At 40.7% G+C, this 20,153-nt stretch overlaps 1 protein-coding gene across 2 annotated transcripts in view; it reads right to left on the bottom strand.

Moving 5' to 3' along the window:
• The window catches only part of Chn1 (chimerin 1), a 166,617-nt gene that overhangs the window by 34,127 nt on the left and 112,337 nt on the right, over positions 1–20,153 (bottom strand). For both annotated transcript variants that reach the window (XM_021182689.3, XM_029474318.2), the window contains one exon: positions 16,894–16,971. In XM_021182689.3, the coding sequence (XP_021038348.1) occupies positions 16,894–16,971 (78 nt within the window). The remainder of the gene's footprint in view (positions 1–16,893; positions 16,972–20,153) is intronic.

Raw genomic sequence — 20,153 nt, 5'->3', positions numbered from 1 at the left:
CACAATAAAGAAAACCCAAAGTGAGGCAACACTAAAGATAGAAACCCTAGGAAAGAAATCTGGAACCATAGATGCGAGCATCAGCAACAGAATACAAGAGATGGAAGAGAGAATCTCAGGTGCAGAAGATTCCATAGAGAACATCGGCACAACAAAGAATATGCAAAATGCAAAAAGATCCTAACTCAAAACATCCAGGAAATCCAGGACACAATGAGAAGACCAAACCTATGGATAATAGGAGTAGATAAGAATGAAGATTTTCAACTTAAAGGGCCAGCAAATATCTTCAACAAAATTATGAAAGAAAACTTCCCAAACTAAAGAAAGACATGCCCATGAACATACAAGAAGCCTACAGAACTCCAAATAGACTGGACCAGAAAAGAAATTCCTCCTGACACATGATAATCAGAACAACAAATGCACTAAATAAAGATAGAATATTAAAAGCAGTAAGGGAAAAAGGTTAAGTAACATATAAAGGCAGGCCTATCAGAATTACACCAGATTTTTCACCAGAGACTATGAAAGCCAGAAGATCCTGGACAGATGTTATACAGACACTAAGAGAACACAAATGCCAGCCCAGGCTACTATACCCAGCCAAACTTTCAATTACCATAGATGGAGAAACCAAAGTATTCCACGACAAAACCAAATTCACACATTATTTTTCCACGAATCCAGCCCGTCAAAGAATAATAACAGAAAAAAAAAAAACAATACAAGGATGGAAATCACGTCCTAGAAAAAAGCAAGAAAGTAATCCTTCAAAAAACCTAAAAGAAGACAGCCACAAGAACAGAATGCCAACTTTAACAACAAAAATAATAGGAAGGAACAATTACTTTTCCTTATTATCTCTTAATATTAATGGACTCAACTCCCCAATAAAAAGACATAGACTAACAGACTGGCTACACAAACAGGACCCAACATTTTGCTGCATACAGGAAACCCATCTGAGGGAAAAAGACAGACACTACCTCAGAATGAAGGGCTGGAAAACAATTTTCTAAGCAAATGGTCTGAAGAAACAAGCTGGAGTAGCCATTCTGATATCGAATAAAATCGACATCCAACCTAAAGTCATCAAAAAAGACAAAAAAGGGCACTTCATACTCATCAAAGGTAAAATCTTCCAAGAGGAACTCTCAATTCTGAATATCTATGCTCCAAATACAAGGGCAGCCACATTCATTAAAGAAACTTTAGTAAAGCTCAAAGCACACATCGCACCTCACACAATAATAGTGGGAGACTTCAACACACCACTTTCATCAATAGACAATCATGGAAACAGAAACTAAACAGGGACACAGTGAAACTAACAGAACTTATGAAACAAATGGATCTAACAGATATCTACAGAACATTTTATCCTAAAACAAAAGGATATACCTTCTTCTCAGCACCTCCTAGTACCTTCTCCAAAATTGACCATATAATTGGTCACAAAACAAGCCTCAACAGATACAAAAACATTGAAATTGTCCCATGCATCCTATCAGATCACCATGGACTAAGGCTGATCTTTAATAACAAAATAAATAATAGAAAGCCAACATTCACGTGGAAACTGAACAACACACTTCTCAATGATACCTTGGTCAAGGAGGAATGAAGAAAGAAATTAAGGACTTTTTAGAGTTTAAGGAAATTGAAACTACAACATACCCAAACTTATGGGACAAAATGAAAGCATTTCCAAGAGGAAAACTCATAGCTCTGAGTGCCTCCAAAAAAAAAAAAAAAAAAAAAGACTAGAGAGAGCACACACTAGCAGCTTGACAATACACCTAAAAGCACTAGAACAAAAGGAAGCAAATTCACCCAAGAGGAGTAGACAGGGGGAAATAATCAAAATCAGGGTGAAATCAACCAAGTGGAAACAAGAAGAACTATTCAAAGAATCAACCAAACGAGGAGCTGGTTCTTTGAGAAAATCAACAAGATAGATAAACCCTTAGCCAGACTCACTAGAGGGGACAGGGACAGCATCCTAATTAACAAAATCAGAAATGAAAAGGGAGACATAACAACAGATCCTGAAGAAATCCAAAACACCATCAGACCCTTCTACAAAAGGCTATACTCAACAAAAGTGGAGAACCTGGATGAAATGGACAAGTTTCTAGACAGATTCCAGGTACCAAAGTTAAATCAGGATCAGGTTAATGATCTAAACAGTCCTATATCCCCTAAAGAAATAAAAGCAGTCATTAATAGTCTCCCAACCAAAAAAAGCCCAGGACCAGATGTGTTTAGTGCAGAGTTCTATCAGACCTTCAAAGCAGATCTAATTCCAGTTCTTCACAAACTATTCCACAAAATAGAAACAGAAGGTACTCTACCCAACTCATTCTATGAAGCCACAATTACTCTGATACCTAAACCACAAAAAGACCCAACAAAGATAGAGAACTTCAGACCAATTTCCCTTATGAATATCGATGCAAAAATACTCAATAAAGTTCTCGCTAACCGAATCCAAGAACACATCAAAACAATCATCCGTCCTGATCAAGTAGGTTTCATCCCAGGGATGCAAGGATGGTTCAATATACGGAAATCCATCAACGTAATCCAGTATATAAACAAACTCAAAGACAAAAACCACATGATCATCTCATTAGATGCGGATAAAGCATTTGACAAAATCCAACACCCATTCATGATAAAAGTCTTGGAAAGATCAGGAATTCAAGGCCCATACCTAAACATGATAAAAGCAATCTACAGCAAACCAGTAGCCAACATCAAAGTAAATGGTGAGAAGCTGGAAGCAATCCAACTAAAATCAGGGACTAGACAAGGCTGCCCACTTTCTCCCTACCTATTCAACATTGTACTTGAAGTCCTAGCCAGAGCAATTCGACAACAAAAGGAGATCAAGGGGATACAAATTGGAAAGGAAGAAGTCAAAATATCATGTTTTGCAGATGATATGATAGTCTATATAAGTGACCCTAAAAATTCCACCAGAGAACTCCTAAGCCTGATAAATAGCTTCAATGAAGTAGCTGGATATAAAATTAACTCAAACAAGTCAATGGCCTTTCTCTACACAAAGGATAAACTATCTGAGAAAGCAATTAGGGAAACAACACCCTTCTCAATAGTCACAAATAATATAAAATACCTTGGCATGACTCTAACTAAGGAAGTGAAAGAGAATCTAACTAAGGAAGTGAAAGATCTGTATGATAAGAACTTCAAGTCTCTGAAGAAAGAAATTAAAGAAGATCTCAGAAGATGGAAAGATCTCCCATGCTCATGGATTGGCAGGATCAACATTGTAAAAATGGCTATCTTGCCAAAAGCAATCTACAGATTCAATGCAATCCTCATCAAAATTCCAACTCAATTCTTCAACGAAGTAGAAAGGGCAATCTGCAAATTGGATTCTCACCATCTGGAATAACAAAAAACCTAGGATAGCAAAAACTCTCAAGGATAAAAAAACCTCCAGTGGTATCACCATGCCTGACCTAAAGCTGTACTACAGAGCAATTGTGATAAAAACGGTATGGTACTGGTATAGCGACAGACAAGTAGACCAATGGAATAGAATTGAAGACCCAGAAATGAACCCACACTCCTATGGTCACTTGATCTTTGACAAGGGAGCTAAAACCATCCAGTGTAAAAAAGACAGCATTTCAACAAATGGTGCTGGCACAACTGGCGGTTATCATGTAGAAGAATGCGAATTGATCCATTTCTATCTCCTTGTATTAAGGTCAAATCTAGGTGGATTACGGAACTCCACATAAAACCAGAGACACTGAAACTTATAGAGGAGAAAGTAGGGAAAAGCCTCGAAGATATGGGCACAGGGGAAAATTTCCTGAATAGAACAGCAATGGCTTGTGTTGTAAGATTGAGAATCGACAAATGGGACCTCATAAAATTGCAAAGCTTCTGCAAGGCAAAAGACACCGTCAATAAGACAAAAAGACCACCAACAGATTGGGAAAGGATCTTTACCTATCCTAAATCAGATCAGGGACTAATATCCAATATATATAAAGAACTCAAGAAGGTAGACTCCAGAAAATCAAATAACCCCATTAAAAAATGGGGCTCAGAGCTAAACAAAGAATTCTCTCGTGAGGAAAACGGAATGGCCGAGAAGCACCTGAAAAAATGTTCAGCATCCTTCAATCATCAGGGAAATGCAAATCAAAACAACCCTGAGATTCCACCTCAGAATGGCAAAGATCAAAAACTCAGGCGACAGCAGATGCTGGCGAGGATGTGGAGAAAGAGGAACACTCTTCCATTGTTGGTGGGATTGCAAGCTTGTACAACCACTCTGGAAATCAGTCTGGCAGTTCCTCAGAAAATTGGACATAGTACTAAAGGAGGATCCAGCAATACCTCTCCTGGGCATATATCCAGAAGATGTTCCAACCGGTAAGAAGCACACATGCTCCACTATGTTCATAGCAGCCTTATTTATAATAGCCAGAAACTGGAAAGAACCCAGATGCCCCTCAACAGAGGAATGGATACAGAAAATGTGGTACATTTACACAATGGAGTACTACTCAGCTATTATAAAGAATGAATTTATGAAATTCCTAGGCAAATGGATGGACCTGGAGGGCATCATCCTGAGTGAGGTAACCCAATCACAAAAGAACTCACAAAGTATGTACTCACTGGTAAGTGGATATTAGCCCAGAAACTTAGAATACCCAAGATATAAGATACCATTTGCTAAACACATGAAACTCAAGAAGGACGAAGACCAAAGTGTGGACACTTTGCCCCTTCTTAGAATTGGGAACAAAACACCCATGGAAGGAGTTACAGAGACACAGTTTGGAGCTGAGACGAAAGGATGGACCATCTAGAGACTGCCATATCTGGGGATCCATCCCATAATCAACCTCCAAACCCTAACACCATTGTATACACTAGTAAGATTTTGCTGAAAGGACCCAGATATAGCTGTCTTTTGTGAGACTATGCCGGGGCCTAGCAAACACAGAAGTGGATGCTCACAGTCAGCTATTGGATGGATCACAGGGCCCCCAATGGAGGAGCTAGAGAAAGTACCCAAGGAGCTAAAGGGATCTGCAACCCTATAGGTGGAACAACAGTATGAACTAACCAGTACCATTACCCCCCACCCCCTCCCGCCCTCCAGAGCTCGTGTCTCTAGCTGCATATGTATCAGAAGATGGCCTGGTCTGCCATCAGTGGAAAGAGAGGCCCATTGGTCGTGCAAACTTTATCTGCCTCAGTACAGGGGAACTCTGGGGCCAAGAATTGGGAGTGAGTTGGTGGGGGAGTGAGTGGGTGGGGGAGTGAGTGGGTGGGGGACTTTTGGGATAGTACTGGAAATGTAAATGAAATAAATCCCTAACAAAGAATAAGAATAAAAAAAATGGATGAAATGGATAATTTTCTAAACAGACACCTAAGTAAGTATTCAATATGGCAAAGACTGGTGATTGTATATTTCAAGAACGGAAAAACTGTTCAAAATTGAGGGAAGTACCATAAAAGTCCTTCTAGACCACCAGTGGCCATAACAAAATAAACATTGCCTTGAACTATAAGCAATAAGCCAGAGGGAGAGTTGGTACAGTATGGCCAGACCATGGTGCTAGCCTTGCTATACTAGGACAGCTATTGGGGCAGCCTGGTCTCTCTGCTCTGTTCCCATGTAATGAGAACCATAAAAACACGTTCTTTTAAATGGTGTATGAACCAGTAGTTTGAATATGGAGAAAATAGTGAATTATTGTTAATTCTATTCATAAGAATCGTTCCCTGGTCTAAGGTGTCAGTTGGTGTTTACTGTGTGTTTCTGTCCAGTCCCCAGAAACGTGTGAAAAATCCAGATATGCAGTCAAGCACTTTCACAAGTGCTGTAGAATTAACTGGCTCACTGGCCGGCCAGCCTGGCCTTATAGGTGAATTATAGGTGAAAAGAGAGACAAAACTAAAAACAAATAAGAACAAACTAGATAGCACCTGAGGAATGACTCCTGAGGTTGGCAATTTTAACCTCTACATGTATATGCACACACCTCTACACACAACAATACGTACATGCAGCTCCACACACATACACAACTCCACACACAAATACATTTACCATAACCAATACAGGGTATTACCAACACTTAAATTCCTTATGGATTCTTTTATAATCTACCCATTTACCCAATTAATCCTATTTCTGTGGGAGAAAATGCTCTAAAATTGCAGCTGAGCCTTTAAAGCACAAATAAGTGCAGGTGTTTGGAATCATGCACAGATCCATCAATACACACAAACACACCCTTGCTGGGCGGAGTGGCACTCTACAAAGCGCCAGTCAGTGCCCGTCAGTCATTCCCTATGTCTATCCACTAATTATGAGAGACATGTTGTTGCTACATGTAGCTCAGGCTTACCTGAAACTTACTCGGTAGCCCAGGCAGCCTTGAACTCATAACTTTCCTGCCTCTCTACCCAGTGTTAGGATTACAGGTGCTGCCATCCTAAGCTTTTTCGTCCACTTTTCATCATACTACAAGATATAAATTATATAATAAAAAGTAAAACAACAGCTGGGAATGGTGGCTCATACTTTTAATCTCAACATTCTGGAGGCAAAGGCAGGAGGATCTCTGCGTTTGAGGCTAAGAAGGTCTATAGAGCAACTTCCAGAAGAGCCAAGGCTACGCAGAGAAATCTTATCTAAAAAACATAGTAATGATTAAAAACAAAAAACAAAAATCACCAAACCACTCTTGTTTGTTTGTTTGTTTGTTTTGGTTTTTCGAGACAGGGTTTCTCTGTGTAGCCCTGGCTGTCCTGGAATTCACTCTGTAGTCCAGGCTGGCCTTGAACTCAGAAATCCACTTGCCTCTGCTTCCCAAGTGCTGGGATCAAAGGCGTGCACCACCACTGCCTGGTGTACCAAACCACTCTGGATGTCAAAGTGTAGATGTTTAAAGCCCATCCTTTTTGTCCCTTTCTCTGGATAGCTTTCCCTTATAACTGACCATTTTCAACGCTGAAGGATGTCAAATGCTATGGATGGCAAGGCAATTTAGTAGTACAGCCAACTCCAACAACCTGAATCTGACCTCTGTGACCCTCAAGTGGAAGGAGAGAACCGTCTGCTCATATGACACTCAAATGCCTCCTACACTAAACACACACATACATACATGCAACTACATATACCCAAATACATTTTCCACAACCAATACAGGCTCTTAAATGTAACATTTAAAACATCCAAAGTATGGAGTTGAAAAGAGAAGGCTCAGAGGTTAAGGGCACTGGTTGTTCTTCCTGAGGACACAGGTTCAATTCCCAGCACCCACACTGCAGCTTAGAATTGTCTGTAACTCTATCTCCAGGAGATCTGACAGCCTCACACAGACATACATGCAGGCAAAACACCAATGCACATAAAATAAAAATAACTAATTTATACAAACATTAAAAGAACCCAATGTAATATAAAGCAATATTCTACTTTGAGAATTAGATTCATTACTTGAATAAATGAGCTTGTATTGTGCTGGAGAGATGGCTCATTAGTTAAGACGATTGGTTGATCTTCTAGAGATCCTACATTCAATTCCCAGCAACCATAGAGTGGCTCACAATCATGAATAATTGGATCTGATGTCCTCTTCAGGCATACATGCAGATAGAGCATTAATACAATAAATAAATAAATAAATAGTATTTAAAAATGAGCTTGTATTAAAATATCAGTGGTAAATTTGAACATAGAAATCAATATTAAAAAAAACAAACAATGTTCTAGTTACAATACTTAGTACAAAGAGAAAAGGAAGGGAAGGGAAGGGAAAAGGGAAGGGAAAAGGGAAGGGAAAAGAGAAGGGAGAATGGAAGAGGGAAGGGAAGGGGGAAGGGAAGGGAGAAGGGAAGAGGGAAGGGAAGTGGGAAGGGAAGGGAAAAGGGAAGAGGGAAGGGAAGGGAGAAGGGAAGGGGGAAGGGAAAAGGGAAGGGAAGAAGAAGAGAAGAGAGAACCACAACCAATAAAATGCAGAGTTTTAGAGCCCAGTCCTAAAGGATAGATCTAGACACTGGTCCTGTACCTAAGGCTTGGGAATCACTGCAGAAGAGGAGGCAGAATGATAGCAAGAGCAAAGAATGATAGCAAGGAACAAAGAGTTAGCTGTGAGATTGTCTCCTAGAGATGTCAGAGAAGTCACACCCATGGAATCTCACGAAGTGGCTGAACAACACCAACAGACACACTAGCAACAATGGCCAGGGGTGGGGAAACCTCAAGCCTACATAAAGAACTACAGCAACTAAGGAATGCTAAGTGGGAGAAATAGTCTTCCTATGGAAAGAGGACACATACCACTTTTTTTGTTTGTTTTTGGTTTTTTTTCGAGACAGGGTTTCTCTGTATAGCCCTGGCTGTACAGAAATCTGCCTGCCTCTGCCTCTCAAGTGCTGGGATTAAAGGCTCCCAAGTGCTGGAATTAAAGGCCTGCGTCATCACTGCCTGGCTACACATACCACTTGGCGACCCAATACCAAATGGTTAGCCCTGAAAACACATAAAAGTAACATTATACAGATGGAGGAGGTTGTATTTAGGAATGTATTCGTGTGTGTGCGCGCACACAGACACACAGAGGACATATATATATAACACACATATACACACATAAAGATAACAACAACTGAAAAGAGGTCAGTGCCATGCATGTGGTGGTGCACACCTTTAATTCCCACACTTGGGAGGCAGAGGCAGGTGGATCTCTGAGTATACAAAGCAAGTTCCAGGACAGCTTCGGCTGTTACATAGAAAACCCTGTCTCAAAAAACCCCAAAAAACAAACAAAGGAACGAGGTCACAAATTGAAAAGAGGACAGGGGAATGGGAAGCAGGAACTCATGTAACTGCATTATAATCTCAAAAGTATTTTTTAAAGTTGCCCTATTTTTAATTATGTGTGTGCATACATGTATGTGCACAGGAGTGCTAGTGCCCCTGGGGCCAGATGTATGAATTCTTCTGAAGTTGGGGTTAACTGGCTGTTGTGGGGGCTGGGAACAGAATTTGGGTCCTCTGTAAAAGCAGTATGTATTCTTAACTGCTGAGCCCTCTCTCTAGCATTCAGACTTAATTCATTGAGACAAGAGACTCACTATGTAGATCAGCTGATCTTGAACTCACAGAGAGCCATCCACCTCTGCCTCCTGAGTACTGGAATTAAAAGTATGTGTGCCACCATGCTTAGCCAATTCTGATTTTGTTTTTTTTTTTTTAACTGATATTTAGTTTAAGGGTACATCCTTCCTATTGTTACTGAGTAGAATGTTGCATAAATATCAATTAGATCAAATTGGCTGATTAAAGCTCCCATGATCCTATTTTTGGTCTGTTCTATCACTGACAGTATTATTGAAACTTCTAATTATGATGTGGACTGTCTATTTCATTTGCAGCTCAGCTGTATGTATTTGAATCTGTTATTAGGCATATTACACTTTAAAATATTATGTCCTCTTAATGAATTTTATCTTTATTTCCAATGTTACTCCTTGTCTTATAAACTATTACATTTGCATGTATGGCATAGATTTGGGCCAAATAGCATTCTATTCTCCTGATAGGACCGGCTGTGCAGAGATGGACATGGACCCAGCATCAGGAAACTACGTGCTAGGCCTTGAGTCTGACAAAACTATGTCTTGAAAATAGGTGAAACTCTGGCAAAACAAAGAACTGGAGCCTCTGTCACCATCCTGCACCAAAATGAGCCTCAAAATAGCTCAAAGTTGGAAGATGGTCCTGGATGCATTTTAACCCCCACAGGATGGGGCAGATTTTTAATGCTGAACTTCTGATTATGTGACACATTGCCAGTCTGCGTTAGGGCTCCTGACACCTAGAAGGAAAAGTCTCACAAATGTTCTATCAAGTGATAAGTATTATCCAATAGTTCCATATAATTAAAAGTGAAAAGCCAAACCACTGAGCACCCAAAGTCAGCAGCAAAGCAAACATGCATGCTTGCAGGGAAGGATGCCCCCATGAACTGGACTGAGCCAGGAGCAGAAGTTGAGGCTGGGTCACATGTCAGTGGTGGAGCTTAGAGGTAATTTTAAACCAGAGAAGCAGCATGCAGGAAGGAACAGTAAAGACTACTGACAAAATGGCTGGAAACATGTGCAAAGGATGTATCTTATGGGCTAGCATCAGAATATATTAGAAACTCCTGGCACTGAATAGCAGAGCCACCAAGCGGCTTTAATTTTACTTATTATTATTGGTACACGTGTGTGTGTGTGTACACATGGTTGGGGCACACATGCCAAGGCATGCACATGGAGGCCAGAGGACAAGTTTTATGAGTTGGTTCTCTACTTTTACTGTGGATTCCAAGAATCAAACATAGGCCGACAGCCTTGCAAAGCAAGCACTTTTACCAGCTGAATTACCTTGCCTGCACACCTTCAAATAACTCCAAAAAAAAAATGGGGCAGGTCTAGGTAGTGTGTGTGTGTGTGTGTGTCTGTCTGTCTGTCTGTCCAGGAGCTCACATGCAGCCTGAAAAGGAAGCATGGTGAGCCTCATCTCAAAAAAGGAAAAACATGTATTAACGGAAGACAAAAAAAATGATTAACATGAAAAGATCATGTACTGTTATTAATCTCAAGGGAAATGCAAATCAAACCTAAAAAGGGGTGTCACCTCATGGTGGTGAAAACACCTATTCCCCAGATGGAAAGAACCACTGCTGGTGAGAGTGTGGAGAAGCTGCAATCTTGACGGTGCCGCCAGTGGGAATGTGAAATACTTCAGCTGTTAATGAAAACTGCCGGCTATTCTTTTAAGAAATTTATGCAGGCTATCCCAAAAGTCTGAGATCAGGATCTCAAAGATAGCTTCACCCTCTGTCAATAGCAGCATTTACTGTAACATTTAAGTTATTTCTTAATAGTCAACTTATGGGGGAAAACAAACCCCTAAATATTCATGGATGGATGAGTAAAGAAAATGGGTGAATATTCAAAGAAATGGTCTTACTTTGGCTTTCTATTGCTATGATCAAAAGCAACTTGGGGGGGGGTATGTTCTGGCACATAGATATGCTGGTGGAAACTGAGGCAGAAGCTGAAGCAAGGCAGAAAGCTGGGACAGGAACTGAAGCAGAGACATGGAGCAGTGCTGTTCACTGGCTCTCATCAGTGCTGCTCTACTTGCTGTTTCCATACCAACAAGGCCAGCTGTACAGGGTAGCACTGACCAATATGAGTTGGACTCTCCCAATCAATAACTAATCAAATATATGTCCCACAGACCCGTCTCCAGGCAATTCCTCAAATGAGATTCCTTCTTCTCAGATATGTCTAGGCCTATGTCAAGTTGACAGAAACCAACCAGTACAGGAATATTAATTTAGCTTTTAAAAATAAATTTTACCACATGTTAAATATAGATAAAACTGAAGGACACTGTGCTAAGTAAAATAGGTCAGTCCACTAGGACAAACTTCAGATCCACTTACATGCAGAATCTCAGATAATCCACTCCTAGAAACAGAAACTGGATTCCAGGGATTGGGAGGCCAGAAAAGTGGCAAAGTTGCAGTTGACCTATTATACTGTTTGTGTCCTGTTAACAGTTCTAATTAATAGATCTCATTTTCTTCTTACAACAAACAAACAAAATCCCAACCTCAAAAATCAAAACTCTCCCGAATTGTGCAGGACTCTAACATTTCTAGTTGTGATTGCATGCTTGTTCCGGCTGTCACATTCCTGCTAGCAGAATGTGATGTTCTACAACCATTTCACATCACAGTCACACACTGAATATCGGATTCTGAGGAACAGGGCATTAGTAAAGTATTTTAACACTCATGTTCATGCATAAAACAACACCATGCTCTCCTCATTATATTGGTATTTGCACTTGAAGTATTAGAACAAGGCCATCAGTAAACATTTAAACCATCAGCAAGGAGTGAGATGAGAGGGCTGCAGTGCTGGGGCTGCAGAGGCCAGGGCAGAGAAGGGCAGCAAGCATTCCAGAAGGCAGAGGCAGAGAGGCAGGGAGGGGAAGAGAGAGTGGCAGAGAGAAGGGAAGAGAGAGGCAGAGAAGGGCAGAGAGAGAGGCAGAGAGGCAGAGGCAAGTGTGACCACTATTTTTGACTCTCACACAGAAGCACTGAGAAGTACTGTGCCAGGTAGCAACAGAAATGAAGTTCTTACAGGGACCTTCTAGGCGATTTTTTTCCAACCTCCCAGTTTCTGCTCATCATTCCTTTTCTTGTCTGAGTGCAGAGGCAGAGAGAACCCCATTATGTACTGATCTTGGCTATTTTTGTCTTCTTTGGCCCACATTCAAAGTGAAGAGAGGGGGAATGTGCTTAATATAAAATACACATTGCAGTTCCTTTTAACCTCTTATTTGCAGAAAAACTATTCCTTTAAAATCTCATGTTGGATACTCCATGTTCATATCCATAAAGGATAACACAGTACTGCAAAAGCTTAATAAGATACTTTATGATAACCATATTAATGAAGCTAAGACAGAAGAATCTGGACTCTGTGGCCAACCTGGACTACATAATATGTTCAAGGCCAGCCTGGGCTATATAGTTAGACTCTGTCTTCAAATTTAAAAAAATGTTATCATGATGTTATCAGAATTTTCATTTCATTTTTCAAACGTATATAAGTTTTATTGATATAAAAGAACACGGGTCTTAAGAATGTCTTTTCAGAATGTATTTTGTATTGAGATTTTCTGTTGTTATCAGACTTGGTTTCAAAACAACAGGTCCACTATGTCACACTGTATACTAACTCAGTCAGTCATTCAGTCAACACCTCTTAAATGTGTACCAGTTGCCAGCATTTTCCCACATATGGCAAAAGGGAAAACGATTAGAATGAGGGAGAAGGTGGTAAGACGTTTAGTGGGTACAGCACAAGGAAGTGAGGAGACACTGTCACTGAACATAGAATTTCAGGGCAGCGGAAGAGAACCAAACAACACTCCTCTCGGCGTGCATCAAACCAAAGGGCAGAGGGCGTGGGTCTGTGTGTCCCAGAAGGAGAGGAGAGACCCCTTCCTTCATCAGGAGTGTGTCCACTGCTGCCCTTCTGGTTGCCAAGCAGCAGGACACTGCCTGCTGGCCAGGTACTTACTACTTCTACAGTCCAGAGGTCCTGACCACTAACCTTATTATGGAGCCTCCTGTTATGGTGCTATTTGAATTCTACCACAATTTGCATTTTGGAAACCACTGCCTGTATCTTCTCTTAAAAACAGAGGATTTCATTGTACTCTGTAGTACAGAAAATACTCAAGGGCTCTTATGTAAACCCCACTCCTCCCAGGAGCTGAATGGAAACCCCCAGGGTCATCCAAGACTCTCCACCATGCTAGGAGGAAGGCCAGGATTTAATCACTCCTTTATAGAAATGAATTAATTGATATAAATCCAGAAAAAAACAGTTATAGATAATATGTTTTAATAAGTAGTGGCTACCATGTACCTACATAGACCAGTTTTCTGCCATAGAGAGAGAGGTTTAGAGAGAGTAGGCATTTGGGCCAATTAGGCAATGGTCCATGTCACAAGCAAATGCCTGAAGGCAAAGGCTTTCCTCTCCTCTCCAGTCCTTCCCAGAGTCTTAGAAGGAGGATGCAACAAATGACTGTGGAGGGCTGCTTCTGTTTTGCTTTTGATATATTATTTAATTTTTGTTTTCTCTACATGTGGTATTAGGACAGAGTAATTCTCTTTAAAATTGTAAAAGATTCGCTTTATTTAGTGTGTGTTTCTAGGAGCATAGGTACTATGGCATACGGTTGGTTCTCTACTTCCCCCATGTAGATCCCAGAGATAAAATCCTCAGCCAGGAGCCAAGGAAGTACCTTTACCTTTACCTATGGAGACATCTCATCAGCTCAGAATAGAGTAACTCTTAAAAAAATTTGATTAGTTAGAAATACATTCAATTTTCATATTAATTAAAGTTCATATACATATAGAAACATCACATGGTACCACACACACACACACACACACACACATTTATATGTCAATTATAAATAAAAAACTACAAATTATGGGTTACTATGTGATGTTATCATATGGGTCTATATATCTAATACTCAAATTATATCTCTTGCAACATTTGCTTCATTTTACTTTTTGGTAAAAACATCTAGAATCCCTCAAGTTCTTTTGGAATTATGCTCAAATCTATACTGACATCTTACCAAGCTTCTACAGAATGTGGTATCTTTACTGCTAAATGATAGCCTCCCTAAGATGTAGTAGCCTTTCTATGATGTAAGAACAACAGAGGGAAGGGAGGGGAAGAGAATGAGAGAGGGAGAGGAGGGGTCGGGAGGAGAGGAAAAGGTTACATAACAGTACAATCCATTTTTTCACTTTTCTCCTACAAATCCCCAGTCACAGGGTACAGCTGCTCCGAATGGTTCCCTCCTGGTGAGTGCTTGCACCAGAGGTAAACGGTGCTCTTGCATTCACCCCGAAATAAGAGCTGGCAGCTCCAGAGGCAAAGCACAGGGAAAGGAGGCTTTGGTGAGGTGGAGGTCACTGGGAAAACACTCCACTGAGAGAGCGCTGCAGGCAGACCACATGACAGGCTATCATGGAAACAGTTCTGTTTCCCACAGTAGCTGACTGCACATGTATACCAGAGGCAGTGCCCTTCTATGCCAGCATCTGCATGGACTGAGTTCCTGCTAGAGCTGCAGTTCTTTTAGGGATATTCTCTGAAATCAAGCAGGACCCTTTCTTTTTTCTTTTCTTTTTCTGAAAACATTTTTGAAAATGTTACTCCACAGGCACATTTAAAAAATACCCAGAGTTATTTTTAATAGGAGGAGTCAAACTCTGAGACTTCTGACCTTGTTAGTGATGCTAAACACTGTGTAGAATACTTCACTGTCCCACAGAAAACCCTTCTTGACATGGACTGTTAATGAATAGGCCTCAGCTGGGTTTCATCTGCGAGCTCCAGAGAAAGAACTCTTCCACATTTTATGTTCTTAAAACAAAATAGAAGAGGAAAAAAAAAAAACCAAAATAAACAAAAACAAGTATGCTGAGGCCAGGGTAGAGCTCAGTGGTGTAGTGTCTGCCTGGCAGGCACAAGGTTCTAGGTTCAGGCTCCAGTTCTGGTGGTGGTCAGGGTCACCATCACTCACATAGTTAACACTTTCTGGGTGTGCAGGATTTACTTCTTATAAAGCTATGTGGAAAACCCTAAAAGATACAATCTTCAGGAGAGGGGAAAGTATATGCTTGTTCATGCAAATTCTTCAACAGCCCCGTTTGTGTCCAACCAATACTGATAAGCAGCACTTAACAGAACCTGATTCAGCACTGCAGGGATCATGTCATAGGCCGGCTTTGCCTAGGAGATGCACCTCTTTGAAGATGCTTTGGAAGTCCCAGGATCTCTCAACTATGCAGATGGTTCTTCCCTTCTAACTTAATAGGCACTTTACAAACCATATTCCTGGGAAAAGCCCTGTAAGATCAGGCTATAAATCACCAAAACTCAGAAGCCTACGGGTATTTATTGATTTGTTTACTTATTTATTTTTGGTTTATAAGTGGACGACGTGGCTAAGGCTGGATGTACATATTTCCATTTTCTGCCAATTTTTGATTTGTTGAATTGTCTCAATTCCATTTTAAAGCAAAAATATTGGTTGAAAAGTAACCCCCAAATAGTATGAAGACTACAATCTATTCCTCAGTATAGAAAACGCAGCGTATACTGAGGCATGTTTGTTGTTTTGTTTTTTAGCATGAGTAAAATAAATGCTGGTGTTAAAAGTCAGGATGGATTATAATCTGGATAAAGTCCCTTAGTAGAGAGCCCGGTGCACTCTATATGCTGAATAAATGTTAAATAAATTAACAGATAAACCCCCCACATTTCCAGACCTAACACCTTTTTTTTTGCAATCAAATATTTCCATTCTAACATTAATAATACTCTGTGTAAACTGAATATTCTTGAGTCTTAAGAAAACTTTTAACTATCAGAAAGTTACTATAAAATGCTGGCTCATCTGCCTGCTGAGTGTAACTGGGTCTCCTTACACATGACTTCAAGTTGCATTATCCCCTGATTTAGCATGGAAAGAGCACAACTTCAAGGCCTTATACCATGAAGTAAGTACAGGCAAGATATATATATATGTGTGTGTGTGTGTATGTATATATATATAAAACCTTCATAAAGGAAGATTCAGGTACACTGCATAAAACATGTTACAGCAGGAATTAAAAACAATATATGCAAGGTGAAAGCTACCATGAAGAGAAGCAGGGAAGCTGCCAGTCACAGGCTCAGCCTCTATGGTCCCAGGGCAGCAATCCTCCTATTACTGTGGTCAATTTATTAACGGAAGGAGGAGAGAAGACAGAAACTATGGGAAATGCACACCATCTGCTCACTCCAGATGCAACTGAACATGCCTGCTACAGCAAAGCCTCTGTCAGAATCGGACAGATAAGACTTAATCCCCTTCTGAAATCACCAACAGAGGTAGATACATTGCAAAACAGATACATGCAAGGCCAAACTCATGATTAGAGACCTTTATATCATCGTCAAGACTTAGCAGTGTGTACAGTGATTACAGAGAACATCGTCACAGCACCCGAGAAAATGGGGCTGGATTTCTATGAGCTCTATTTAGCTCTACCTTAAATAAAATCAGGATTTAAACATGTCCTTTCCTTGAATAGCAAGAACATTTCAGTCAAATCACCTTAATTTTTCAAAGGCATCCAAAGACGAGCCTGTAACACTGTACACTCCAAGCACTGAACATTTTTTATGAGAAAAGGCCAGAAACAAAAATACTCTTACCTTGAAATTGTGAACCTTTTCATATTTTGGAATTTGTTCATTTTCTTTCAGAGTTGCTCTTCTAACAAGTGATGTCAACTGCGAATAAGCAAAGAGTTTCAGAGGTTGCCAGATTGTCACAGATGACTTTTGAGAGCCCAGTTTCATTCCCAAGGCTGCTATCAGTAAGCCTTGCTGCCGGCCCTCGGGTTTTGCTTTGTGGACTGTGGCTCTATTAGCTTTCCTCCCCGACCAAGACTCTTTGGATGGCATTCTGATATTCAACGGAATAGGAAGACAAAAACCAAAAAACCCTGTGTCAGCCTGCGACTGCCGGTGAACTCTACTCAGCTAGCACATGAGCATGCTGCAGCCAGCTCGAGCCCTAACCTAGAGAGCCGTGGCCACGCCACGCACCCGAGCACAGGGAGGTGCAGGAGAGTGATGAAGCACTTCTTCACAAGGCCGATTAACACACAAATTCTCTCTTCCTTTTATAACAGGGCTCTATATTTAAGCTTCTGAAAACTTAAGAGTCTGCAGAGGAAATCAGTCTGTGCTAACATACAAAGCACGCAGCATCTTTCTTTGGGAGTCCTTTTTTAAAAAGCCTGACAATTGTGACAAATGACACATTGCTGAAAGCTTTCTTCTCTGCTCAACATGTCAATGTCCATTCTGAATGAGAGATGCCTACATACAGCCTGCAGTCAGTCGCTAGCAACAGACACCCTGCGAACTCACTTGCAGGAGGGGGAGAAGAGGGAGGGATTTGCAGGGGGAAGCAAGACTAGACTGGCCAAAGGGAGAGATGAAACAACCAATGAAAACCCAGTACCAGTATTTAAGTACTGTGTTCCTCAACTCGCTCTTTCCCCCCTCCTCTCATGCAAGATTTTTCTTGCTGGCTCAAGGAAAGAAAAAAAAAATATCTGTAGAAAGGTAATGAGCAATGAGTGAGTCCCACACTAAAGGCAGAGGAAATCAGCACATACCAAGGGTTGTATTTAAGAGCAAAACTAGCCAAACAAACAAATGCCTGCTAGGTAGACTCTGAGGGCCAGCCCACGCCTCTGCATGTCATGTGTGACATGAGCTGCCCCACTGGGGTGAACCCAGACTTCTTTTTTGTGCATTGGGGGTGAGGCCGCTTAACTGACCTCCAGTTTTATTAAAGGTGAACAAAAAATAGCTACATATTTTGATGAAGAAGAAAAGGAATTTAAGTGTTGCATTTTCATCCAGAATAGCAAGCATGCATGTGGCATGGGGATATCCTCTAGTGGGCGTCTTTGTCTACACTGTGTGCATTTGGTTGTAGATCTACACTTAATACACCCATATGCTAGAGCCTAGTTTCCTAGTCCCAATACTTTTTTTGTTCAGAGACTGAGGCTAGAGGAGGGGAGCTAAGAATAATCCAGAAGCACAGGCCCTCGACGCAGTGTGGCAGTGCTTACCAGACCCTGTCTTCAGCTGTAGAAAAGGGGCTGCTGGCTGAAAAACTCAAACACAATTCTATTCAAGAGCAATGATATAGTTCCCTAAGGGGCTTCTCCCCATCTGAGCTCCCATAGAATCTCACATGTAGCCTGGCTGTTCTGGAACTCACTATGTAGATGAGGCTCACCTTAAATTTCCTGAGATCTGCCTGCCTCTGCCTCTGGAATGCTGGGCTCTCAAGGCATGTGCCATTACACCTGGCTTCAGTGTTTTCCATTTGGTTTTCTAACCATCTCTCATCTGTTTCCTTGTCTTTGCTATATAATTAATCTTAAGATTCGAATGCTACATTGTATTTAAGGAATTTAAAATTCTGGATTTAAATGAATGGGGGAGGGAGGTGGTAGCTGGAGGCTGTAGGTTAGCAGTAGAAGCATGTGTCTGGAATGTACAAGGACCTGGATTTGAGCTTTAGACCAAAACCAAAGCAAAGCAGAAATCCAGTCAATTGACCACTATGCACACATCTCAGATTTTATAAAATATAGGAATTATTCCAATGAAAACTCTAATTTAATTATGAGTCACCCTTAAATTATATTAAGATATTGGAAATAATGAGTGCTGTGTATGTGTGTGCATGTGTGTGTGTGTGTACCTGTAAAGGCCAGAGATCAATGACTATCTCAGTTGATAAGGTGTAGCACCTTCTTGTTCTCAGATAGTGTTGTTCAATGAAGATGAAGCTCACTGTTTTGGCCAGTCTGATTGGCCAATGACCTTAATAAGCAATAGGGCTCTGCTTGTATCTGCTCCCTGGCCTAGACACACTATGCCACACCCAGCTTTTATGTGGGTGCTGGAGTGTAAACTCAGGTCCTGATGTTTGCACAGAAAGTACTTTACCTCCTGAGCCATCTTTCCAGCTCCAGGAACTGACTTGAAAACATGTCCAATTACCATTTTCTTTGGTCTATACACAGTCCTTTTATTCTTTTTTTCTGTACTGGAAACTGAATGGCCTCAGCCATGCTAGTCAAGCACCCTCCCTGGGAATCATACTATATTCCCAATCTTTGTGGTTTTAAATTAAGCAAATAAAAGAGAGACATTAGCATTACTCTATGCACATTTCAGTTTCACAAGTTTAGCTTCAGATGATTGATAAGAGATTATAAAATGATAGGACTGAGAGGAGACACATTGGACAAAGCTTTCTTGCCTAACATAAGTGATTCTTCAGCTCTAGCCTAGTTAGTCATGTGACGACTGGAAACATAGTGTCAGTCAAGTCCTTGGACACATTCAGCTGAAAGTCATGCTGACCCAGTCCTCAGTGGGCACACACACAAAATGCCCAAAGGCAAACATAGTGGCATTTGTTTTCAACATTGTACAATCCTAACTTAGAGAAAAGAATTATGGGAGTAACCCGTAATTGTTGGTATGTTTGTTTTCTGTCTTGAACATCTTAGCCAAGTTTCTATTAGCCCTTGTGCTTCAGTTAAAATAATTAAAATCCAACTATGCACAAAAATACTCATAGTAAACTTTCTTAGAAAGATGCATGGCCAGGTAAAGTGAACATTGTGTCTAGAAATAAATTTTATTATAAACTCGGCAGAGTTTTACTCTTTTTGTTAGTTTTTCTATTAAGCAAGACATGCTGGGTTAAATTACAGCTTGGGCAGTGACTAGACCTTGAAGGAGATAGAAAATAACACTGTAGGATAACAAACCAAGTACCTGTCAAGTGTGTGGCCAGTAGTGTGTCTGCAGTGTGAGGACTGCACTTCTGAGTTGGTTTTGGAGACCAACTTTAAGTAACAAAGGTGCAA

Source organism: Mus caroli, unplaced genomic scaffold, assembly GCF_978045245.1.
Source record: "Mus caroli unplaced genomic scaffold, Mus_caroli_1 scaffold_2, whole genome shotgun sequence".
Taxonomy (NCBI): domain Eukaryota; kingdom Metazoa; phylum Chordata; class Mammalia; order Rodentia; family Muridae; genus Mus; species Mus caroli.
This window is presented reverse-complemented; position numbering and strand designations above follow the sequence as displayed.